General features: G+C 44.6%; 1 protein-coding gene across 6 annotated transcripts in view; it reads right to left on the bottom strand.

Annotated features, from left to right (window-relative positions):
- The window catches only part of osbpl8 (oxysterol binding protein-like 8), a 372,304-nt gene that overhangs the window by 323,396 nt on the left and 21,382 nt on the right, over positions 1-27,526 (bottom strand). For 3 of the 6 annotated variants that reach the window (XM_072552064.1, XM_072552067.1, XM_072552066.1), the window contains exon 2: positions 8,383-8,475. The exons of 1 other annotated variant lie outside the window; for it this stretch is intronic. In XM_072552064.1, the coding sequence (XP_072408165.1) occupies positions 8,383-8,446 (64 nt within the window). In that variant the 5' untranslated portion in view covers positions 8,447-8,475. Of the gene's footprint in view, positions 1-8,128; positions 8,148-8,382; positions 8,476-26,060; positions 26,216-27,526 lie in introns of those variants that run through there. 2 more of the 6 variants (XM_072552065.1, XM_072552069.1) reach the window with 2 other exon arrangements.

The raw sequence follows: 27,526 nt of genomic DNA, 5'->3' as shown, positions 1-27,526 counted from the left end.
TGGGAGGGGGAGTTGAAATGTTGGGCCACAGGGTGGTGTGGTTGATTGGTGTCCCAGAGATGTTCCCTAAAGCGCTCTGCTTGGAGGCATCCAGTCTCTCCAATGTAGAGGAGACTGCATCAGGAGCAACGGATACAATAAATGATATTGGTGAATGTGCAGGTAAAACTTTGATGGATGTGGAAGGCTCATTTAGGGCCTTGGAAGGAGGTGAGGGCGCAGGTTTTGCAATTCCTGCGGTGGCAGGGAATGGTGCCAGGACAGGAGGGTTCGAATCCTCCCACTTCCTCCAGACCAAAGGGGTAGCTATGGGTACCCATATGGGCCCCACCTATGTCTGTCTCTTTGTTGGCTACGTAGAGCAGTCCATCTTCCGTAATAACACGGGCACCACTCCCCACCTCTTCTTCCGCTACATTGATGACTGCATTGGCACCACTTTGTGCGCCCACGAAGAGGTTGAGCAATTCACCAACTCCACCAACACATTCCACCCTGACCTTAAATTTACCTGGACCATATCTGACACCTCCCTCCCTTTCCTGGACCTCTTCATCCCCATTAATGATGACCGACTTGACACTGACATTTTTTACAAACCCACCGACTCCCACAGCAACCTAGATTACACCTCTTCTCATCCTACCTCCTGCAAAAATGCCATCCTGTATTCCCAGTTCCTCCGCCGTATCTGCTCCCAGGAGGACCAGTTCCACCACAGAACACACCAGATTGTCTTCTCCTTTAGAGACCACAATTTCCCTTCCCACGTGGATAAAGATGCCCTCCAATGCATCTCGTCCACATCCCGCACCTCTGCCCTCAGACCCCACCCCTTCAGCCGTAAAAAGGACAGAACCCCCCTGGTGCTCACCTTCCACCCTACCAACCTTCGCATAAACCAAATCATCCGCCGACATTTCCGCCACCTCCAAACAGACCCCACCACCTGGGATATAATTCCCTCCCCACCCCTTTCCACCTTCTGCAAAGACCGTTCCCTCCATGACTACCTGGTCAAGACCGCACCTCCCCAACAACCATCAATGTGGACTTCACCGGTTTCCTCATTTCCCCTTCCCCCACCTCACCCCAGTCCCAAACTTCTAGCTCAGCACTGTCCCCATGACCTGTTCTACCTGCCTACCTTCCTTTCCACCTATCCACTCCACCCTCCTCTCTGACCTATCACCTTCATCCCCTCCCCCATTCACCTATTGTACTCTATGCTACTTTCTCCCCACCCCCACCCTCCTCTCATTTATCTCTCCACCCTTCAGGCACTCTGCCTGTATTCCTGATGAAGGGCTTTTGCCCAAAACATCGATTTTCCTGCTCCTCGGATGCTGCCTGAACTGCTGTGCTTTTCCAGAACCACTCAAATCCAGAATCTGGTTTCCAGCATCTGCAGTCATTGTTTTTACCCAACTTAATAGAGATCTTTGAGGATGTGACCAAATTGATAGACGAAAGAACGGCTGTTGATGTCACATACATGGACTTGAGTAAGGCGTTTGATAAGGTTTCCCATGGTAGACTAATGGAGAAAGTGAAGTCACATGGTGTGCAGGGTGTTCTACCGAATTGGATAAAGAGCTGGTTGAGCAACAGGAGACAGTGTAGTAGGTGAAGAGAGTTTCTTGAAATGGAGAAAGGTGACCAGTAGTGTTCCACAGGGGTCTGTGTTGGGGCCACTGGTGCTTGTGATATACATAAATGATCTGGAAGTGGGCATTGGTGGTCTGATCAGTAAGTTTGCAGATGACACGAAAATTGGTGAAATAGCAGAAATTTTAGGGTACTGTCCAAGAATACAGGAGACTATAGATAGACTGGAGAGTTGGGCAGAGGCAGATGGAGTTCAATCCAGGCAAATGTGAGGCGATGCATTTTGGCATGTCTAATTCTAGAGCGAAGTATACTGTAAACGGAAGAGCCTTGGGAAAAGTTAATGAGTAGAGAGATCTGGGATTTCAGGTCTATTATACCCAGAAGGTGGCTGCCCAGGTGGATAGAGTGATCAAAAGGCATATAGTATGCTTGCTTTCATTGGGCAGGTTACTGAGGAAACGAGCTGGCAGGTCATGTTAAAATTGTACAAGACTTTGGTTCGGCCGCGTTTAGAATACTGTGTACAGTTCTGGTCGCCACATTAACAAAAGGATGTGGATGCTTTGGAGAGGGTTCAGAGAAGGTTACGAGGATGTTGCCTGGTATGGAAGGTGCTGAGCTATGAAGAGAGGTTTAAAAGGTTAGGATTGTTTCCATTAGAAAAAAAAGGGATTGAGGGGGAAGCTGTTTGAGGTCTACAAAATGATGATGGGTATAGACAGGGTGGATAGAGATAAGCTTTTTCCCAGGGTGAGTGATTCAATAATGAGGGGTCACCTGTTCTAAGTGAGAGAAGAAAGGATTCAGGGGGATACACGCAGAAAGTACTTTACACAGAGGGTGGTAGGTGTCTGGAATGCATTGCCAGCAAAGGCATGGTAGATTCATTTAAGGTGCATCTGGACAGATGCATCAGTAGGTGGGGAGCAGAGGGATACAGAAGGATACAGATCCTCAGGAATTGTGCGATAGGTTTCGACAGTGGATTTGGATTGGCACAGGCTTGGCGGGCCGAAGGGCCTGTTCCAGGGCTGTAAATTTTCTTTGTTCTTTGTTCAATTAGGCAAAATTTCCAAACACGAAACTACTGAAGGGAGGGAGAAATGCTTCCAAATATGGGGAATGACTTTTTAGGCTCTACCAAGATTGCTTAGGGATTCCCCAAACAGACTGGGCATTCATTCAGGCTTGCAAGGACAGGCTGTCTCCCGTACACCAGGCAGTTCTAAAAATGGGGGCTATCATTCTCCAAGACTATGACGCCCTGATAGAATGGGCAACAGCAATTAAGGAAGATAGAGGAGGAAACCCCCACCCCACCCCGTGCGCGTAAAGCAGGAAAACCGAGGCGCCATCACAAAAATGAAATCCAGACCCACTGTCACAGTTGTGACAAGACAGGTCACTTTGTCAGGGATTGTAGAGGGAGGAAACAAAACAACGGGAAGCCCACGTGTCTGTCAGTATGTGGCAAAAGAGGCCTCTCTGAAGACACTTGTTGAGAAAACATGGCAACCAACATCGAGAATACATCGGACTGATGTCCGGCAGCCCCCATGGGTATGGATGATAAGGAGAGATGGATTTACATGTCAGCACTGATCGGGGGCAGACAGTGTGAGATGCTAGTGGAAATGGGAGCCTCCATATCTATTACTGACCTACCCCTGCCCACAACCAACAAAATAATTTATGTGAAAGGGATTAATGGACGATGAACCCCTGCGTACTTGAGTGAGACCACTCGCGTAGAAATCAATAACCTGAACATACTGATGCAATTTTATGTGTGCAAAAATAATGAAGGGAAATTATGGGGGATGACTTAATGAAGGAATACAAGTCCTTATCGACTATGGGAAGGGTGAATTAATCTGGCCCCTTCCCAATGGGAGTAAGGAAAAAATGTAGACTTATGCAAGCCACTTCAGCACTGTCCAAGTTGCCTCCTCTATGGGATGAGATTGGCAGCTCGAGGATAATGGCTTTGGGGTCATTTGCGCCTCCGTCCCAGGGGTATGGGCGGAGACTAAATTGGATACTGGCTTGATTAAAATTGACCCTGTCGTCATGGAGGGTCTGAAACACAAGCCGCACTGCCAAGACCCCATAAAACCCAAAGCCAGAAGGGCAGTTGTGGAAACTGTGAAAGGATTAGTAGAGAGGGGAATTCTCCAAGACACTATGAGTACTACTAATTCCCCCACGCGGCCGATCAGCAAACCTGATGGAAGTTACCATCTCACAATCAATTATACTTGTAGAAAGTTTTGAAGCTCAGGTTGAGGTTCTGAATGTAGGTTTGCTCAATGAGCTGGAAGGTTCATTTTCAGATGTTTTGTCACTATACTAGGTAACACCTTTAGTGAGCCTCTGGATGAAGTACTGCTGGTGTTTCCTGCTTTCCATTTCTATGTTTGGGTTTTCTTGGGTTGGTGATGTCATTTCCTGTGGTGATGTCATTTCATGTTCTTTTTCTCAGGAGATGGTAAATGGGGTAAATTATCAGACAGGTGGGAGCACCAACATTAAGCAAGAGAAAGGAAGGAAACACGCTCAATACACAAGAAAGGAAAGCACTAGAAAGACTAAAAAGATAAAAATATTGTTATCCCAACTTGCAAAGGACGCTTGATAGTCGTTTTAAATCAAAGAGACTACATAGAAAAAGAGAATGGACTACTTGTAGATACCAACACTTACCAACAAGTGGCAGTAGACCCAACCCCACAAATCGGGTATTACTCTACTGCTGATTACCCCATAGTGAACAGCTTGCCCAGACGTATAGCTGCTTTAGACCATGCCATGTAGGCAATGAAGGTCAGTGAGCCTATTGGGATGACAGGGAATATAGTCTTGCATACCAAACAAACCCTCGTAGAAATGTTAAATATGGGAAAATTACACACTGTTCCTAACATGAGAAGAGCAAAATGGGAGGCTGTTCTTTTGCCACCACCCAAATCCATTACCATTGTCCGAGGTACCCAGGAAAAGCCAGCGGAAAGGATGTCAGGTGATGGTGAACCACGTGTGGGGGGATGTGGACGATGAAGTAAAGGAAAGTGAGATAAAGGATGTACCAATGGAGATCCTGTTTGTGGATGGCTTGTGGAGATTCATAGATGGTCTGCCACGAACAGGATGGGCAGTAGTGAATGCGGAATAATGAATTGTCTGAGCAGGGAGAAAAGAAGGATGTCTGTCTGTCCAGGTGGCAGAGTTAGTGGCCCTCACCTAGGCATTCACGGAGGTGACAGAGAAGAGGGTGAACGTTTACACTGATAGTAGATATGTATTCGGGATTGTCCACGACTACATGACTGTTTGGGGAAGACGGGAGTTTTGTCACCACAGGGGGCACCCCTGACAAGCATGGCAGATAATCAAGGTCTTACTGGAGATCGGCGAGCTCCCATCAAAGGCTGCAGGGTTGAAGGTCAAGGGTCATCAGACGGAACCTGATAAACAGAATCCTGAGTGGCATTTTTTAAGAGGAACCAGGCTGCTGACAAAACTGCTCAATCAGCTCTAGAAACAGAAGACATCCATCCTTTGTCTGCCACATTTGCTGAGGATGGCCCCACCATAAATATTACCCAACTGCATGCTGATACCAGAGGGTGAATGCGCTAGGTAGAAGGTGCAGGGGGCCACACCAGACGAGAACCAAATCACAGCCCTACTCAAAAACCTTCAGAAATCTGGAGAAATAAATAAGACTGACTTACAAAAAATGAAACCAGACACATCCAACACACCACACTTCTACAGATTACCCAAAATTCACAAACCAGGAGCCCCCCTCAGACCCATAGTCTCGCTACCTGGAACACCAACTTACAGATTGATCAAGGAGCTACACCAAAGACTAAAACACTTAGTAGAAGACTCACGCCATGCCATCCACTCCACCCAAGGTTTCCTGAAGACCAAAGACACAAAGATAGAAGAGGATGAAATAATGGTATCCTTTGATGTAACAGCCCTGTTCACACCAATTAACATCAACCTAGCCGACGAAACACTGACTATACTATTAGAAGACCCAAAGGCACATACAACAAACACCAGCAACTTCATCAGCAAGGATAATGCCATTAAGTTAGTGGACCTATACCTTACCGCCCACTTCACCTTCAACAACAAAACCTCCAAACAAACCAACGGAACACCCATGGGATCTCCGATATAAGGGTTCTTAGCAGAGGCTGTAATGCAGAGACTTGAACAAACCGCTCTGCCAATCATCAAACCAAACTTTGGGTCCGCTACGTGGATGACACCTTTGTCACCACTAAACAAAACAAATTAGAGGAAATCTTCAAGACCATCAATAATGCCCTCACTGACAAAGTTCACTAAAGAGGAGGAAAACAACAACAAACTGAGATGTCACAGTATAGCAAACAGCCAATGGGGAACTTCAAATCAGCGTCTACAGGAAAACGCCACAAATGGACCAAATATTGAACTACAGAAGCAATCATCCCAACATCCACAAACAAAGCTGCATCAGAACATTATTTCTATGAACCACCACACATGCAGAGCAGAGGAAAATCACCTATACCCATGTATTCAAAAAGAATGGGTACCCAATGAACACAGTCCGCCCATTTCTCAGCGACAAACCCAAACAAACAGACAAAACATGTCCAGAAACCCTAGCCACTCTCCCCTACAAAGACATTTCGGAAATGACTGCCAGATATCTTGACATCATGGTAGCCCACAAACCAACTAACACACTAAAGTAGCAGCTAATGAACTTGAAAAACTCCATACAAACAACAAGCAAAACTAATGACATTTACAAAATACCTTGCAAGAACTGTAACAAACAATACATTGGACAAACAGGCAGAAAACTAGCCACCAGCATACATGAACATCAACTGGCCACAAAAAGACATGATCCACTCTCAGTCGTATCCTTAGAGAGATGAGGAAAGGCACCACTTCGACTGGGACAACACATTTATCCTAGGACAAGCTAAACAGAGACATGCATGAGAATTCCTTGAAGCATGGTATTCCAGCCAGAACTTTATCAACAAACACATTGACTTGGACCCCATTTACCACTCCCTGGGAAAAAGGACAGGAAATGACATCACCACAGGAAATTACATCACCAACCCAAGGAAACCCAAACAGAGAAACAGAAAGCAGGAAACACTAGCAGTGCTTCGTCTGGAGGCTCACTGAAGATGTTACCTAGTATGATGACGAAACATCTGAAAATGAACCATCCAGCTCAGTGAGCAAACCTACATCCAGTTCATTTTTAGAGTTAGAAAATAAATTAACGTTATCTTCTTTACATAGTTGGCACTGCTGCCTCACAGCGCCAGGAGCCCAGGTTCATTTCTAGTCTTGGGCATCTACCTGTGGGGAGTTTGCACATTTTCCCAGTATCTGCATGGATTGCCTCCAGGCACTCTGGCTTCCTCACACAATCCAGAGATATGCAGGTTAAGTGAATTGGCCATGCTAAATTACCCATAGTGTTCAGGAATGTGTAGGTTAGGTGTACTAGTCAGGGGTAAATGTAGGGGAATGGATCTGGGTGGGTTGCTCTTTGGAGGGTCAGTGTGGACTAGTTGGGCTGAATGGCCTATTTCCACACTGCAGGGATTCCATAAAAAAAATTTGACAGTAGAATTTGGGAGATCTCTATCACTCATTTTTGAATAGATTTCAAGGTGACGTGAGCTTTCTTAGGTGTTTGGCTTAATTAACAGAGGAATTCACCTCTGTGTGGTAACATCTGTCCACAAATTTGTTTTGGTTATGTCCTCAAAAAATTCAATCAGGTCTTACCACCAGAGGTCAGGTGCTAGGAATTTTGTGCTGATTAATTCACATCATGATCCCCACTGTTTGCCCACCATCCACAAGGCACATATCAGGAGTATAACGGAGTACAGCTCCAACAATACTGAAGAAGCTTGACACAATCCAGTATTAAGGAGCCATTTGATTGCCACATCTACCACTAATATTTACTTCCTTCACCACAGTAGCAGCAGTGATAAAATCTACAAGTTGTACTGTAGGAATTCAAAGCTCCTTTGGTAGCACCTTGGAAACCGATGACCTTGGCAAGCTTGAAGGACAAGGTCTGCAGATACATTGGTATATCATTACCTGCAAGATCCTCTCCAGTCACACACCATTCTGACTTCGAAGATTACCACTATTCTTCTACTGTTTCTGGGTCAAAATCTTGGAGCTTACTCCCTAGCATCATTGCGAGCGCCCCAAGACGCCCCTTAAAACCTTAAGTGCCCCTTAAGTGAATCAAGAAGGCAATTCCCAATTATCTTCTCCAGGGCAAAGGAATCTGCCATTCTTCGCTCATCTAGCCAACATCTGACTGCAAATTCACAGCAACGTGATTGACTCTTAATTATGGATGGGCAATAAATACTGGCCGAGCCCACATGCCCACATACCATGAATGAATTTTTAAAATTTCCAATTCTAGATACACAAAACTCAACCTTACCTTTAATGCTGCCAAGACAGCATCAATCCACTCATGGTCAGCCAAATATTCCACCTCCATATATTGAAGGAGTCACTCTAGGTTATGGTGAAGACTTGCCTTATCTTGGTTACTACCTGTCACACTGCTTCATTCAGTCTGCACACATCTCTTTTCACTTGAGCATTTTGACCCTTTTTTTAATTCCCAAATGAGAACAGGATGAAGCTCAATTGTGAAGTCCCAACCCAAGATCGTAGTCTACCAAAACTCACCATCGAGGCTCACACATGATGAATGGCCACTTGGGCGAACAACTGTAGAATGCCCAGCATCCATGGAACTGTCTCCTAATATGCGTTGGGTGCCTTCAGGATAGAAGGGGATAAAATTGGAAGTAGTGAGAAAAGGTAATTTGGTCATTTACATTCGTTTCTATCTTTTCCAGTAAAGTGATTTTATTTAGTCAAGATTGTAACATGCATTAAGACATCACTACTCCAGTTATAAATGTAAATGTCCACTATATTTGAAATGCTCTTCATTAAATGTCCAATTATCATTTCCATATATTAACATGAAACTTGATAGTTATTCAAAACTGCAATACTGCAAAGTCCCATTCTTCACTTCACTTTACTGTCATTTTTTCAAAGTTGAGAGTCGGCACAGAATTTTTTTTTCAAGTGTTCATTAGCAAGTCCTCTTCAAATCTGTTACCATTATAACATCATATTCAAGCCCAACCGTAGAGTCAAGAATGGGGCATTCAAGTTGACACTTATGCAATCCTGAGGAATGCTGCACTGTTGGAGGTGACAACTCTTGACTGACACATAGGCTCTGTCTCCCCTCAGATAAAGGTGAATAAAGTCTGCACAATTTCCAAAGGCTGAAGAGTTCTCCTCAGTGCTTTGGCTAAGGTTTATCTATCAACCAAAATTACAAAACGAATCTTGTGATTATCACAATGCTGTGTGGCAACTTGCCACAAGCACACTACTATATCTTTTGATTCCAGCAATAACTATAATTAGTATTTCACTGGCTAGAGGTTTGAAACAAAGATATAATGTGCTGGAGAAACCCTGCTGGTCTGGCTGCATCTGTACAGAAAGCCAATAAACATGGAGTCCAGTGACCCTTGTGTTTATTTCAAAGATTCAATACCACACATATTCATCTTGAAAAATGTGTTGCTGGAAAATCGCAGCAGGTCAGGCAGCATCCAAGGAGGAGAATTGACGTTTCGGGCATGAGCCCTTCTTCAGGAATGAGGAAGGTGTGCCAAACAGGCTAAGATAAAAGGTAGGGAGGAGGGACTTGGGAGAGGGGCGTTGAGAATGCAATATGTGGAAGGAGGTTAAGGTGAGGGTGATAGGCCGGAGAGGGAGTGAGGGCAGAGAGGTCGGGAAAAAGATTGCAGGTCAAGAAGGCGGTGCTGAGTCCGAAGGTTGGGACTGATATAAGGTGGGGTGAGGGGAAATGAGAAAGCTGGAGAAATCTGCATTTATCCCTTGTGTTTGGAGGGTTCCTAGGCGGAAGATGGGGCGCTCTTCCTTCAGACATCGTTTTGCCATGGTCTGGCGATGGAGGTGGCCAAGGACCTGCATGTCCTTGGTGGAGTGGGATGGGGAGTGAAAGTGTTCAGCCATGGGGCGGTTGGGTTGGTTGGTGCGGGTGTCCCACAGGTGTTGCGGAACGTTTCAGAGAACACCTCTGGGACACCCGCACCAACCAACCCAACCGCCCCGTGGCCGAACACTTTAACTTCCCCTCCCACTCCGCCAAGGACATGCAGGTCCTTGGCCTCCTTCATCACCAGACCATAGCAAGATGACGCCTGAAGGAAGAGCGCCTCATCTTCTGCCTAGGAACCCTCCAACCACAAGGGATGAATGCAGATTTCTCCAGCTTTCCTATTTCCCCTCCCCCCACCTTATCTCAGTCCCAACCTTCGGACTCAGCACCGCCTTCTTGACCTGCAATCTTCTTCCCGACCTCTCTGCCCTCACCCCCTCTCCGGCCTATCACCCTCACCTTAACCTCCTTCCACCTATCGCATTCCCAACGCCCCTCCCTCAAATTCTTCCTCCCTACCTTTTATCTTAGCCTGCTTGGCACACCCTCCTCATTCCTGAAGAAGGGCTTCTGCCCGAAACATCGATTCTCCTGCTCCTTGGATGCTGTCTGACCTGCTGCGCTTTTTCAGCAACACATTTTTCAGCTCTGATCTCCAGCATCTGCAGTCCTCACTTTCTCCTACACATATTCATCCTGTCCAGATTTGCTCTTTATATTTCCACCTTCTCCATTTTTGTGATCCAAGCCTCGAAATTATTTAAGTATTTAAATTCCCTTTTTTTAAACGTCTTGATGTTTTCACTCCTGATTCACTGTTCAAATTCATAATTCGATTATATTAGTTCATGACTGATTTCTACGTTTGACCTTATTTAATCCTAATACACATTTCACCTTGTCCTTCCTCGTTGTATCCAGAGCCTGACTACTGTTACATTCTTAGAAGTCCACACCTGAACTATTTTCACAGCATTCACAACACAGCAACAGACCATTTGGCTTCACTGATCTATTTAGGTACAAATAAAGAGACTAAAACTGTACACAGCAATCAGATTTGAATTCACCAATGCCCTTAGTAAAAGTAGCAAAACTTCCCTAATTTTACATTCCATTTCTCTTGCAAGAAAAATCAGCATCTCACGTGCCGTCACCTGCTGCACGTGTAACCTGATGTTTTTTACAATTCATGTACCAGAACACTGAAATCCCTCTTAAATGCCAAGTTTTACAAACTTGTCCAATTTAAATGATTTATTGCTTTTCTATTCCTCCTGTCAAAGTATCTCATGAGTCCACATTTTCCCATATTATACTTATTTACCTCCTTAGTTATGCATCCAAATGCCTTTATATACTCTTCACTGTTCTGACGATTTACTTTCCTTGTTATTAAATTGTAGAATTGTCCCTTCATTTAAGCCATCGAAAAGAATTTAAATTAGTTTCGCCCAAGCAATGATTCCTGTGGTACTCTACTGGTTACTGCTTGCCAATCAACACATGACCCATTTATCCCACAGACTATTTCTGTTAGCCAATCCCCACCGTGATAATACGTAATAACCTACATCAAGAGTTTTACTTTGAACCTCATTGGAGGTGGAGTGGACAGTGAAGAGGGTTACCTCAGATTACAACAGGATCTTGACCAGATGGGTTAATGGGCTAAGAAGTGGCAGATGGAGTTTAATTCAGATAAATGCAAGGTGCTGCATTTTAGGAAAGCAAATCTTAACAGGACATATACATTTAATGGTAAGGTCCTAGGGAGTGTTGCTGAACAAAGAGACCTTGGAGTGCAGGTTCATAGCTCCTTGAAAGTGGAGTCGCAGGTAGATAGGATAGTGAAGGCGGCGTTTGGTATGCTTTCTTTTATTGGTCAGAGTATTGCGTACAGGAGTTGGGAGGTCATGTTGCAGCTGTACAGGACATTGGTTAGGCCACTGTTGGAATATTGCTTGCAATTCTGGTCTCCTTCCTATCAGAAAGATGTTGCGAAACTTGAAAGGGTTCAGAAAAGATTTACAAGGATGTTGCCAGGGTTGGAGGATTTGAGCTGCAGGGAGAGGCTGAACAGGCTGGGGTTGTTTTCCCTGGAGTGTCAGAAGCTGAGGGGTGACCTTATAGAGGTTGTAAAATTATGAGGGGCATGGATAGGGTAAATAGACAAAGTCTTTTCCCTGGGATCAGGGAGTCCAGAACTAGAGGGCATATGTTTAGGGTGAGAGGGAAAAAATATAAAAGAGATCTAAGGGGCAACTTTTTCACACAGAGAGTTGTACGTGTATGGGATGAGCTGCCAGAGGAAGTGGTGAAGGCTGGTACAATTGCAACATTTAAGGGGCATTTGGATGGGTATATGAATAGAAGGGTTTGGAGGGATATGGGCCTGGTGCTGGCAGGTGGGATTAGATTGGGTTGGGATATCTGGTTGGTATGGGCGGGTTGGACCGAAGATTTTGTTTCCATGCTGTACGTCTCTGACTCTATGACTCATCAAATCTCTTTTGAACATCAAAGTACAGCACATATATAAGTTCTCCTTCATCCATTTTACTTCATTAAATAACTGCAATTAATTAGTCAAATATGAATAGTCTTAACAAAATCATGTTAACTCGTCATGACTGCACTAAGATTTCATTCCAAGTGTCCTGCTGTAACCCCCTTAATAATTGTCTGTAAACTATGCCTCTTGACATATAAGTATTTTGGTGTACTCTTGCGATGTCAAGGCATAAAAAGCTGTCAGTCAATTGCGAGAAAATGGAATTTGAACAGTTCGGTGTTTGTTTCTGTCTGGTGCAGACCCAATGGGCTGAAGGGCCTTTTTCAGTGTTATAGGATACTATGACTCTATAGGGACAGAAGGAACATTACAAGTTGCAAAAAGAACTCTACTTTTGTTTTGGAGACTTGACCTGAACTTTTTTTTACTGATTGCCACAGATCACATGACATACTCATTGCCCAAAGGTATGGAAGACACTTGCAATGGATTTTGGAGGGAGGTGGCTACACAGTTCACCCGATTCTTTGCAGAATTCCTCACCTTCATTGTGTGGACAATATAAAATATTGAGACGAAAAGCTCAAGCTCTGATCTCTGTGCTGGGCTCAGGATCAAAAACGGCATTCCAGAACCTAGTGTGTTTATCAAATGGTGAGGGTTAGAGCGAGTGGAAACTGGTGTTCTTGAGGCACAAGTGGTGGTGTCTCTGCTTCTGAGTCAAAAGGCTTGCATTTGGGTCCCACCTGCTCCACAGTTGTACAACAATATCTCTGAGCAGGTTCATTCAGAAAGTATCTATAGGCTGGAAATACATCAACTTGAATAATGGCTACACGTTTTCTGATAATGATGAGCATCACATGATTGCACTCAGACTTTTGGTGATTCAATCACATATTTTGAACTTCACTTTCTTCATATCAAACTCAACAGACACCAGGATAACAGCAATACCTGCCTTAAAGTTGCAGCTTTAAAACCTTTCAATTAAGTATTTCAAGTCCAATATGACTCTTTCCAAGATGACTTCAAACATGAACTGCTACCAGGTCTGCGGAGGTTCTCCAACACTTTGTTCAGGTTTCCAGCATCTGCAGGACTCTTTTTCAACACTTATGAAATTAGCAGCTTTCACTTTCCTTTCTTTCTTGAATAAAGACATAGAGTCATTGAGACGTATAACATGGAAACAGACCCTTCAGTCCAACTTGTCCATGCCAACCAGATATCCTCACCTCATCTAGTCCCACTTGCCAGGACTTGGCCCATATCCCTCTAAACCCTTCCTATTCATATACTCATCCTGATGCCTTTAAAATGTTGCAAATGTACCAGCCTCCACCACTTCCTCTGGCAGCTCATTCCATCCACGTACCACCCTCTTCATGAAAAAGTTGCCCCTTAGGTTTCTTTTATATCTTTCTCCTCTCATCCTAAACCTATGCCCTCTCGTTCTGGACGACCCCACTCCAAGGAAAAGACTTTGTCTATTTATCGTATCCATGATTTTGTAAACTTCTATAATGTCACCCTCAGCCTCCGATGCTCCAGGGAAAACAGCCCCAGCCTATTCAAACTCTCCCTATAGCTCAAATCCTCCAAACCTAGCAACATCCTTGTAAATCTTTTCTGAACCCTTTCGAGTTACACAACATCCTTCCAATTGGAAGGAGACCAGAACTGCACACAATATTCCAAAAGTGGACGAACCAATGTCCTGTACAGCCACATGACTTCCCAACTCCTATATTCAATGCTCTGACCAATAAAGGCAAGCATACCAAACACTTTCTTCACTATCCTATCTACCTGCGACTCTACTTTCAAGGAACTATGAACCTGCACTCCAAGGTCTGTTTGTTCAGCAACACTCCCCAGGACCTTATCATTAAGTGTATACTGAATCAGAATTTTTTCTTGTACACAGATTACCAATTCCTCTCCATCCACACCCTTAACATGATGGCAATGCCAGTCTTTGGAAAATTAAAATCCCCTAACATAAACCCCCTATTATTTTTGAAGATCACTGAAGTCTCCTTACAAATTTGTTTCTCAATTTGCACCTGTCTATAATATAATCCCAATAAGGTGATCATCCCTTTCTTATTTCTCAGTTCCACCCAAATAACCTCCCTGGATACATTCCCAGGAATATTCTCCCTAAGAATAGTCGTAATGCTATCCCTTATCAAAAATGCCACTCCCCCTCCTTTTTTGCCCCCTTTCTATTCTTCCTGTTGCATTTGTATCCTGGAACATTAAGCTGCCAGTCCTGCCCATCCCTGGGCCACACTTCTGTAATTGCTATGATGTCCCAGTCCCATGTTCCTGACCATGCTCTGAGATCATCTGCCTTCTCTGTTAAGCCTCTTGCATTGAAGTAAATGCAGTTTAATTTATCAGTCCTACATTGTTCTCTGCTTTGTCCCTGCCTGCCCTGACTGTTTGACTAGCTCCTCTTCCCAAATGTATCAGCCTCAGGTTGATCACTTTTTTCACTACCTCCCTGCGTACCACCCAAACACCCACACTCACCATCTTACTTGTTTAAATCCTCCCAAGCTGCTCTAGCGAATCTCCCTGCCAGTATATTAGTCCCCTTCCAATTCAGGTGCAATCCATCCTTCTTGTACAGGTCACTTCTACCCCAGACGATCCAAAATTGTGAAGCCCTCTCCCATGCACTAGCTCCACAGCCAGTCATCTGCTCTCTCTTCCTGTTCCTACCCGAAATAGCTCGTAATACCAGGAGTAATCGAGATGTTACTATCCTTGAGGACTTCCTTTTTAAATTCCTATCTAACTTTTTATGTTCTCCCTTCAGAATCTCATCTTTTTTCCTTCCCATGTTATTAGTTCCAATGTGTACAAAGACCTCCTGGTGGTCCCTCTCCCCTTTGAGAACATTCTGCACCCTCTCTGAGATATCCTTGATCCTGGCACCAGGGAGGCAACATGCCATTCTGATTTTTTTTTTTGCTGGCCACAAAAACGTCTGTCTGTGTCTATGACTAGACAGTCCCCTATCAAATCAATCGCTTGGAACCTTCATACACCTCGTTACATTAGAACCAGTCTCTATACCAGAAACTTGGCTGTTCATGCTACATTCCCGAGTGTCCATCATTCCCCCTACATTTTCCAAATCAGCATACTTGTTCAAAATAGGGATAGCCATAGAAGACTCCTGCACTACCTGCCTATCTCTCCTACCTTTCCTGGAGTTAACCCATCTATCTATCTGACTGCATATGCAGCTTTTCTCCTTTGTTATAACTGCCATCTATCATATCCCCGGCTCTTGTAAATTTCTCATTACCTCGAACTGTCGCTCCAACAGATCCATTTTATCTGACAGTACTCACAACCAAAGACACTTCTTGCAGACATAATCCTCAGCAACACATCATCTCTCCCTAAACTCCCACATCCAACAAGAACATATCACTCTACTAAAGGCCATCTTTGCTCCTTCACAATCTACAGACCCAGAAAATAGCACTGTCTTTTTGCTCTTAAGAAAAGTGCTTCAAGCTAACTTAGTACTTTCAGTTTTTATTTTTTAAATTTAAGCAAGAGACAGATTTCAATAAAGCAAATAATCAAGAAAGAAGCTACTCTACTCACTACTATAGACTTACAGCAAGGTTGCACATGAAAAGCTATGCACTTAGCTGTTCCTGTGCTGTCAACTCTCCCACACAGGTTCCTCCAAGATCAGTTGTGAATTCTGCTATTTGTTAAGTTTTCCTAGACGCACTCCAATGTCCAGAGATACATGACTTCAAACAGCAAAGGCAGTAAACATGATTTGGCCAGAGGTGGAATGGGACCACATATTTTCAGGTAAATCTGTCTCAGTGGGATATATTCAAGAAGCCCTAAGAGTGGGACCTTCAAATCCTGTGAACACTGGTTTGAGGGAGAAACAGCATTGGATTGAGAGATAGAGGGAGGCTTATAGCATATACTGTGGGTTCAAACAAAGAAATATAAAACATGCAAGGAGGAACTTGAAAAAAGCAGTTTAGGGGAGCTAAAAGGGGATAGGAAAGGATACTGGCAGGGAAAAGAAAGGAAAATCCAAAGTTGCTTTACAAATACATTAAGGGTGAGGGGATAATGAGGGAATAAGTATGGCCCATTAAAGACCATAGCAGTAATTTGTGTATAGAGCCAGAGGATGTAGGACAGGCTGTAAATGAATACGATCTCTCAGTGGTCACTATTCAGAGGGATGATATGGGTCTGAATTTAAGGAGAAGGTCTGTGATACAATTAAAGAAATTAGCATAGACCGAGAGGAGGCTCTGAGTGGTCTGGCAAGCTTAAAAGTATATCAATCTCCAGGGCCACATGGAATGTAATCATGTTGTGGAGTGAGACAATGGAGGAAATAGGAAGGTTACTTGTAAAACTTTCAATTCCTTCCTCATCACAGGACATGTCCCACAGGACTGAAGCTAATATGGTAAAATTATTCATGAAGGGAGCAAGGGATAAAGCAGGAAATTACAGGCCAGTCAGTTTCTTCTTAGTGGTAGGGAAACTTTTGGAAGCAATTCTGAGGGATTGCAATAATTTGCATTAAGCTGGGCAGGTTGGTTTTGTTAAAGGGAGGTCATGTCTGACCAACCTGTTAGATTTTCTTTTATCACAGATGACAAAGTGTGTAGGTAAGGGCAATGCTTTTGGTGTAACCTATTTGGACTTCAACAAGGTTTGTGCTGAGGTCCCTCGTGGGAGACTGATAGCAAGGCTAAGAGCTCATGGAAACTAAGAACATTTGGCAAGTTGAGTCCATAATTGGTTTTGTGGCACAAGATAAAGGATGATGGTTGAGTGGTATTTTCCCAGCTGGATGTCCGTATCCTGCAGAGTCCATTGGGGTCAGTGTTCAGGCTCTTGCAGTTTGTGGTTTAAATAAACAATTTAAACTTTAATCTAGGAGGGTTGCTAAGCAAGTTCACAGATGATAAAAAAAATTGGTTGAGTGGTAAGGAGGTGGACAAGTTTAGATTACAGGAGGATATAGATGGGCTAATCAAATGGGTTGATCAGTGGCAAACAGAATTGAAGAATGGAAATATATAAAACGAAGCAAGGAAATACATGATGATGAGTTCAAAGTTTGAGAGAAGATTTGTAGCTCGGTTGCTCGTTGTTGCGGTTCTGTTCACCGAGCTGGGAATTTGTGTTGCAGACGTTTCGTCCCCTGTCTAGGTGACATCCTCAGTGCTTGGGAGCCTCCTGTGAAGCATTTCTGTGATCTTTCCCCCGGCATTTATAGTGGTTTGAATCTGCCGCTTCCAGTTGTCAGTTCCAGCTGTCCGCTGCAGTGGCCGGTATATTCTACCAATCAGGAATGGACCCGGACCAAAGAACAGGCCGTCACCACAGGACAGAGCAGGATCACATAGCGCAAAAAAACGGCACTAAAAGAAAAAATGGCCAAACTAACACACAACAGAGAGGACACCACAACACACTCCTGGATTAGAAACCTCTCCCACAGACAGCTCACAGACACGGAAAGAACAATACTGGCCAAGGGACTCAATTATAACCACAGGAATGCCAAGACAGCAGACTTCCTAGCAGCACTAGAATGCACACTCAGGAACAATGGACTGACAGAAGAGACACAACAAACAGTGAGACAAAGTATCGTCCCCCTGATAACAAGGAAAAGACAAACACATAACCTCAACACCAAGGAGAGGGAAGCACTAAGAAACGATAAGAACATAATCATACTACAAGCAGACAAAGGCAGAATGACGGTCATCCTGAACAAAGCAGACTCCATCCAGAAAGCACAACAACTACTTGCAGATACCAACACCTACCAAAAGAGGGTGTTGGACCCCACCCCACTGCTCACCAATAGGGTAAACAACACACTGAGGAACCTACAAAAAAAAATGGACAGATAACCAGGTTTGACCTACAGAGAATGAAACCTGAAAGCAACACCACCACATTCTATGGACTACCTAAAGTGCACAAACCAAACATCCCACTCAGACCCATCGTATCGCTACCAGGGACACCATCACACAAACTGGCTAAAGAACTACAACAGAAACTGAAACACCTGATCAGCGGATCCAGACACTCTATAGAGTCAACACAGGAATTCTTGGACATCATCAGAAATACACACATAGACAAGGAAGAAACTATGGTCGCATTCGATGTAACTGCACTGTTCACCTCTAATCGACAAAACCCTAGCCAGAGAAACAATAGCCAACCTGCTGGACAGACAGAACAGACAACAGGACGTTGAACCTATCAACAAAGACAGCATACTCAAACTACTGGACCTGTGCCTCACAACACACTTCACATTCAACAACCAAATATATGAACAAATCAACAGCACACCCATGGGCTCACCCATCTCTGGACTCATAGCAGAAACGGTAATGCAAAGGTTAGAACAAACAGTCTTACCGCAAATTCAACCCAAACTCTGGGTCAGATATGTGGATGACACCTTTGTAATCATTAAAAACATAGAAATAGAGAACACACACCGGATCATCAACGCCACACTCACAGGAATCTGATTCACTAGAGAGGAAGAAAAGGACAACCAACTCCCATTCCTAGACGTGATGGTACAGAGAACACCGAACGGAGAATTCACCACAAAGGTATACAGGAAAGCTACACACACAGACCAAGTCCTGAACTCCAAAAGCAACCACCCCAACACACACAAAAGAAGTTGCATCAGGACACTGTTCAAAAGGGCGACAACACACTGCAGCACACCAAAACTGCAAAAAGAGGAAGAAGAACACCTCTATAATCTATTAGCCAAAAACGGATACCCCCGCAATTTCATCAACAAATGCCTAAGGGAAAGACAACGGAATGAGGACATGCCACAACCCAAAGGACACTACCATACAGCAAGAACATTTCTGAACTGACAGCCAGACTACTGCGACCACTTGGACTCATAACAGCACACAAACCAACAGCCACTCTCAGACAACTCACCAGGACAAAGGATCCGATACCCAGCATGAGCAAAACCAACGTAGTGTACAAAATCCCATGCAAGGACTGCACAAAACACTACATAGGACAAACAGGAAGACAGCTAACGATCCGCATCCACGAACACCAACTAGCCACGAAACAACGATCCTTAGTAGCCACACACGCATTTGACAAGCAACATGAGTTCAACTGGGACAACACTACTATTATAGGACAAGCCAAACAGAGAACAGCCAGGGAATTCCTAGAGGCATGGCACTCATCCACAGATTCTATCAACAAACACATCGACCTGGACCCAATATACCGGCCACTATAGCAGACAGCTGGAACTGACAACCGGAAGCGGCAGAGACAAACCACTATAAATGCCAGAGGAAACAACACAGAAGCGCTTCACAGGAGGCTCCCAAGCACTGAGGATGTCACATAGACAGGAGACGAAACATCTGTAACACAAATTCCCAGCTCGGCGAACAGGACCACAACAATGATGATGAGTGAATCAGTGCGGTCTTGGTGAACATGCACACCAGTCCTTTAAAATATCGGGACAAGTGAATAACGTTGTTAAAAAGGCATTTTTTAAAAATCGTGGGACGTGGATATTGCTGGCTGGTCAGCATTATATTTGCATTCCTAGTTGCCCTTGAGAAGACAGTGGTAAGCTGCCACCTTCAACCACCACAGTCCACATGCTATACTAACACTCAATGCCATTAAGGAGGAAATGCCAGGATTTTAACCCAGACATCGTGAAGAAATGGCGATATATTTCCAAGTCACGATGTTAAGTGACTAGGAGGGGAACATGCAGGTCATGGTGTTCCCAAATACCTGTCCTTGTACTTCTCGATGCAAGTGGTTCAAAGTTTGGAAGGTGCTGTCTGAGGAAATTTGGTGAATTTCTGTAATGCATTTTGTATATACTACTGCAGAGTGTCGGTGGTGGAAAGAATGAATGCTTGTGAATGTGGTGCCAATCAAGTGGCCTGCTTTGTCCTGTATAATGTCAAGCTTCTGGAGTGTTGTTGGGGCTGCACTCACCCAGGCCGGAGGGGCTATTCCATCACAATCCTGACTTGTGCTTTGTAGATGGTGGACAGGCTTTGGGGAATCAGGAGGTGAGCTACTCACTGCAATATCCCTAGCCTCTAACCTGCTCTTGCAGCCAGTGTTTATGTGACGAGTCCAGTTGAATTTCTAGGACATCGTAACTCCAAGGATGTTGACAGTAGGGATTCAGTGATGGTAACATAACTGAATGTCTCTTAGACATGATCATTGTATGGTATTCACGTATGGCAATTTGGGGAGACCATCCTTACCTGGTTTGGCCCAGATGTGACTCCAGACCCACAGCAATGTGGCTGACTCTTAACTGGCCTCTGGGCAATTAGGGATGGGTAATAAATGTTAGCCGAACCAGTGTTGCCCTCATCCCATGAATGATTAAAAATAAAGAATGTTACTTGCCACTTGTCAGCCAAAGCCTGGATATTGTCCAGATCTTGCTGCATTTGAACACTGACTGCTTCAGTATCTGAGGAGTCAAGAATGGGGGTCAGTTCAGAATAGTAGTTTCCTTCCCCTCAAAGACACTAGTCAACCACATGGTTTTTTCCTGACAATTGACAACAGTTTTACGGTCGTCATTAGACCCAAGAGTCTTTAGTGAATTCAAATGCCACCATCAGCCATGACGAGATTTGAATCTTAGCTCCTGAAACATAAGCTGAGTTTCTGGATTAATAACCAAGCAATAATACACTAGACCATTGCCCTCCCTACGGCCTGTTTGAAGTCTGACCCATTCAGCACCGTGATCGTCCAACACAACACAATGACCAGTATTCAGTGTGAAGGCAGGGGTTGATCTCTGCAAGGTTTGTGTGGTGGTCACTCTTATTGATACTTTTATTGGACAAATGCATCTGCAGCAGGCAGATTTGTTAGGATGAGATTGAGTGTGTATTTCACTCTGGTTGGTTTCCTCACCACCTGCCGCAAACCCAGTTGTGCAGCTGCATCCTTTAGGACACGATCATGATTAACTATGAGACTTCATGGGGTCTGGAGGTAATCTTAAGGATTCCCAGAGCATCTCTCTCCCAACTGTATACCAGTGTGCTGCCACCTTTGTTGGGTCTGTCTTGCCAGCAGGTCAGGAGATATCCAGGCACGGTGACAGTGGTGTCAGAAACATGGTTGTCAGACATCATTCAGTTAATATGTCAGGCTGTTGCTTGATTAGTCTGTGAGACAGCTCTCCCAATTTTGGCACTCGCCCCCAGACGTTACTCAGGAGCACTTCACAAGGTCAAGAGAACTGATTCTGCGGTTGTCTATTGCAATGCCTCCATCTGATTTCTTTTCTTTTGTGAGATTTCATAGTGATTGATACAACTGAGTAGCTTGCTCAGACATTTCTGAAGGCAATTGAGCGCCAACCACATGTCAATGGCTACAGATCTCAAGTCACTGGTAGGCTAGACCAGGCGAGGATGGCAGATTTCCTTCCCTGAAAAACATTAATGAGCCAGATGGGTTTTTCTAACAATTATCTACGGTTCTATGGTCATCACAGATTGTTAATTCCAGATATTTCCATTTCAAATTCCACCAGTTGCTGCGGCGGGAAACAAACCTGGGTCCCCAGGCCACGAGCTGTGTTTCTGGATTAATAGTCTCGTGATAATACTACGAGATTATCGTCTCCCCAAACCTCCCTTTATTACTTAAGGAATAGAGTTCAGGAGCAAGGAGGTTATGCTGGAACTGTACAAAACACTGGTTAGGCCACAGCTAGATCAGTGTGCAGTTCTGAAATTCACATTATAGGAGAGATATCATGGCACTCAACTGACTGCAAATGAGATTAACACGATGTTTCCTGAGCTGCAGTTTCAGTTATCTAGAGATTGGATAGACTGAGATTGTCTTCCTCAGAGCAGATGAGACAGAGGGAAGACATGATTGTGATTTCAAAAATTATGAGGTGCATAGAAAGAGTAGACAGGAAGACACAGGGACACACTTAAGGTAAGGGGGCAGAGGTTTTGAGGAGATGTGAGAAAAACGTTTTCATCCCGAGGGTGGTGGGAATCTGGAATTCTGTGCCTGTCAGGGTGGTAGAGGCAGAAATCCATAAAACAATTAAGAAATATTTAGATATGCACTTGTGATACTAAGGCATTCAAGATTGTGGGCCAAGTGCTGGAAAATGGAATTAGAGTAGATAGGAAGCTATTTTTGAGACACAATGGGCCGAAAATCCTTTTTCTGTGCTGCAAATCATTCTGACTCATAACTCACATAACCTCCCTACTTTTGTATTCAATTTCTATTAAAATAAATTGCAACAGTCTAACAGCTTCAATTGCTTGGTCATGCAGACTTAACTGCCAAAAGGGGGTAAGAAGTTGAAGCTGTTGGTCAAGCTCTCATTAGGACTCAGACACAAAAAGTAGATTTGAAAGACATCAAGACACTTTATACAGCATAAGAAGAGAGCACTGATTGGTTGGGCCATTATTCATGTGGTGATTCAAAAACAATGCATTGTCACTCTTAGTTTTCCATGAAGGCACGTAGTCTGTGATTGGTCAACATGTTGCCATGGGAATGCAGCCTAGACTGGCCATCTCTATGACAAAGTGCTGTCTATGTATGAATTCCACTTATCGCCATAACTGGGTCATCTGTTTACCCTGCTCTGCCTGTACAGTTCATAAATAAATCGTTTTACTGTACACAGGTACACATGATAATCACTCAATTGAGGCCATTGTCCAATGGTATACCACATGGATCAGTATTATTTATTGTACATTTAAATGATATCAGCGAAACTGTGAGGGGAACGTGAAGCAAGTTTGCAGATGATTCCAAGATTGATAGTGGTTAATCGTGAAGAAAATGGTTCTAAGTTGCTGAAGATACAGATGGGTTGGTCAGATGGGCAGAGCATTGGCAGATGGCATTTAACCCTAATAAGTGTGAGGTCGTGTATTTTGGAAGAAACAACAAGATGAGGGAGTATTTAATGAATGGTATGACATTGGGTAGCTTAGAGAAACAGGGATCTTGGAGTAATTATTCACAGTTGGCAGACAACATGAATAGGATAGTTAAATTGACAAGTGGGCGGGACACCTGCTTTCATCTGACATGGCAGAGTATAAGCAATGACAGAATGGATGCGTAGAGACTGTTGGTTAAACCTGTTGGACTGGAATACTATGTGCAGCTCTGGTCACCTCACTACAAAAAGGACACAATAGCACCAAATGGGGTACAACAGAGATTCACCAGCATGTTGGAGCAAATTACTACAGATGCTGGAATCTGTACTGAAAACAAAATTTGCTGGAAATCACAGCAGGTCAGGTGGTATCCATGGACACTGAGGAGTATATAATAGTACAGCATAGCACAGGCCCTTTGGCCCACGATGTTGTGCTGAGTATTTATCTTAATCTAAGATCAAACTAATCGACACACCCGTCAATTTACTGCCATCCGTGTGTTTGTCCAGCAGTCACTTAAATGTCCCTAATGTCTCTGACTCTACTACCACAGCTGGCAGTGCATTCCACATATTCACCATTCTCTGTGTAAAGAATCTACCTCTGACACCTTCCTCCAGTCACCATAAAATTATCACTCCTCATGACAGCCATTTCTGCCCTGGGGAAAAGTCTCTCACTATCTATTCTGTGTCTTGTACACCTCTATGAAGTCACCTCTCTTCCTCTTCTCTCCAGTGTGAAAATCCCTAGCTCTCTCAACCTCTCTTCATAAGACAAGCCCTCCAATCCAGGCAGCATCCTGGTAAATCTCTTCTGCACCCTCTCTAAACCTTCCACATCCTTCCTATGAGACTACCAGAACAGGACACAATTTTCCCAGTATGGTCTAACCAGGATTTTATACAGCTGCAATGAAACCTCGTGGCTCTTAAACTCAATCTCTCTTAATGAAAGCCAAAACACCATACACCACCTTAACAATGTGGGTGGCAACTTTGAGGGAACTATGTACATAAACCCCAAAATCTCGCTGTTCCGCCACACTGCCAAGAATCCTGTCTTTAACCCTGTATTCAGCATTCAAATTCAACCTTCCAAAATGAATTACTTTGCATTTATCTAGGTTGAACTCCATTTGCCACTCGTCAGCCCAGCTCTACATCCTGTCCACTTCATATTGTAGCCTGCAATAGCCTTAGACACAATTTACAACACCGCTGACCTTTGTGTCACCCACAAACGTACTAACCCACCCTTCCACTTCATCATCCAAGTCATTTATAAAAACTACAAAGAGTAGACGCCCAAGCACAGATCCCTGCAGAACACCACTAGTCACCAACCTCACGCGGATTACATTTCAACCACTACAACTCACTGTCCTCTTTCAGCCAGGCAATTCCATATTCAGACAGCCAAATTTCCCTGTATCCCATACCTCCTAACTTTCTGAATGAGCCTACCCTGGGGAATCTTATCAAATGCCTTACTGAAATCCATACACACCACATCCACTGCTCGACCTTTGAGGATGTCATGACACAAGTTCACAAACAACTCAATAAAGCTTATAAGACATGACCTGCCCCTCAAAACCATGCTGACTATTTTTAGTCAAAATGTTTTTCCAAATCGTTATAAAGCCTACCTCTCAGAGTCCTTTCCAGTATCTTGTTTACCACAGATGCAAGACTGACTGGTCTTGCCAGGGATTTCGCTATCCAGAAGAACAATATTTGCCTCCCTCCAATCGTCTGGTATGACTCCCATGGAAAATGAGGATGCAAAGATCATCACCAGAGAGGCAGCTATCTTATTCCTTGCTTCCGGTCATAACCTTGGGTATATTTGGACCAGCTCTGAGGACTTATCTATCCCAAAATTTTCAGCACATCCACTTTCTTAGTATCAATTTATTTAAGCCTATTAAACTGGACCACAGTGCTCTCACGATCAACAAGCTCCCTCCATCTGGTGAATACTGAAGCAAAAAACTCATTTAGGGCCTCCCCTACCTCAGCAGACTCCAGGAACAAGTTCTCTCCACTATCCCTGATCAGCCCTATCCTCTCTTTGATCATTCTCTTATTCCTCAATTCAGTGGAGACTGCCTTTAGATTTTCCCTAATCCTTCGCACCAAGGCTTTTTCATGTCCCCTCCTAGCTCTCCTCAGTCCATTTATGAGTTCTTTCCGAGCTACCCTGTAATCCTCTAAAGCTGTGCTAGATCCTTGCTTCCTCAATCTTAAGTAGGGCATGGTGGCTCAGTGATTAGCATTGCTGCCTCACAGCACCAGGGATCTGTGTTCAATTCCAGCCTCGGGTGTCCGTCTGTGTTTAGTTTGCACATTCTCAGTGTCTGCGTGGGTTTCCTCCGGGTGCTCCAGTTTCCTCCCACAATCCAAAGATATGCAGGTTCAGTGAATTGGCTCTGCTAAATTGCCCAGAGTGCAGGTTAGGTGCATTAGTCAGGGGTAAATGTGGATAATAGGGGAAGGGGTCTGGGTGGGATCCTCTTCGGAGGGTCGGTGTGGACTTGTTGGGTCAAAGGGCCTGTTCCACACTGTAGGGATTCCAGGAAAGTAATTTTTTTTTCTTGATGAAAAACTCCTTTTCTCTTGTCATCCAAGGCTACTTCACCTTACCATTCCTTGCCTATCTCAGTGGGACAAGTTATGCAACACTTGCAACAAGTGCTCCTCCACATTTCTGTTGTGCATTTCCCAAAGAACCATTGTTCCCAATTTATATTCCACAGCTCCTGTCTAATAGCAGTATAATTTCTCCTGCCCCAATTAAATACCTTCTCATACGGTCTGTTCCTATCCCTCCCCATGGCTATGGTAAAAGTGAGGCAGTTGTCGTCACGGTCACTGAAATGCCCTTCCACAGAGATCTGACGACTGGCTTGGCTCGTTGCCTCGCACCAAATCCAATATGGCCTCCCGCGTAGTCAGCCTATGTACATATTTGAGAAAGTGTATAAGGCACCTGATCAGGTGTACACTAGAACTCTGTGGGAAGCAAAGGAAGTGATTACTGGGCCTCTTGCTGAGATATTTGCATCATTGATACTCACAGCTAAGGTGCCAGAAGACTGGAGGTTGGCTAATGTGGCGCCACTGTATAAAAAAGATGCTAAGGACAAGCTAGGAAACTATAGACCAGTGAGCCTGATGTCGGTGGTGGGCAAGTTGTTGGAGGGAATCCTGAGGGACAGGGTACATGTATTTGGAAAGGCAAGGACTGATTAGGGATTGTCAACATGGCTTTGTGCGTGGGAAACGGCTTAAAAATGTGTTGCTGGAAAAGTGCAGCAGGTCAGGCAGCATCAAAGGAACAGGAGAATCGACGTTTCGGGCATAAGCCCTTCTTCAGGAATGAGGAGGGCGTGCCAAGCAGGCCAAGATAAAAGGTAGGGAGGAAGGACTTGGGGAGGGGCGTTGGGAATACAATAGGTGGAAGGAGGTTAAGGTGAGGGTGATAGGCCGGAGAGGGGTGGGGGCGGAGAGATCGGGAAGATGATTGCAGGTCAAGAAGGTGGTGCTGAGTCTGAGAGTTTGGACTAAGAAAAGGTGGGGGGAGGGGAAATGAGAAAGCTGGAGAAATCTGCATTCATCCCTTGTGGTTGGAGGGTTCCTAGGCAGAAGATGAGGCACTCTTCCTCCAGGCGTCAGGGTCTGGCGATGGAGGCGGCCAAGGACCTGCACGTCCTTGGCAGAGCGGGAGGGGGAGTTAGTGTTCAGCCGCGGGGCGGTTGGGTTGGTTGGTGCAGGTGTCCCAGAGGTGTTCCCTGAAACGTTCCGCAAGTAGGCGGCCTGTCTCCCCAATGTATAGGAGGCCACATTGGGTGCAGCAGATGCAGTAAATGATGTGTGTGAAGGTGCAGGTGAATTTCTGATGGATATGGAAGGATCCCTTGGGGCCTTGGAGGGAAGTGAAGGGGGAGATGTGGACGCAAGTTTTGCATTTCTTGCAGTTGCAGGGGAAGGTACTGGGAGTCGAGGTTGGGTTGGTGATGGTGTGGATCTGACAAGGGAGTCGCGGAGGGAGTGGTTGATAAGGGTGGGGAGGGAAAGGAAATATATCCTTGGTGGTGGGGTCTGTTTGGAGGTGGCAGAAATGACGAAGGATGATACGATGTATCTGGAGGTTGGTGGGGTGGTGGGGGAGGACCAGTGGGGTTCTGTTCTGGTGGCGATGGGTGGGGCGGGGTTCAAGGGCGAAGCAGCGGGAAGTGGAGGAGATGCGTTGACGGATATGGAAGGA

Source organism: Chiloscyllium punctatum, chromosome 32, assembly GCF_047496795.1.
Source record: "Chiloscyllium punctatum isolate Juve2018m chromosome 32, sChiPun1.3, whole genome shotgun sequence".
Classification (NCBI taxonomy): domain Eukaryota; kingdom Metazoa; phylum Chordata; class Chondrichthyes; order Orectolobiformes; family Hemiscylliidae; genus Chiloscyllium; species Chiloscyllium punctatum.
The sequence above is the reverse complement of the archived record's forward strand: the minus strand, read 5'-3'. Positions and strand labels throughout refer to the sequence as shown.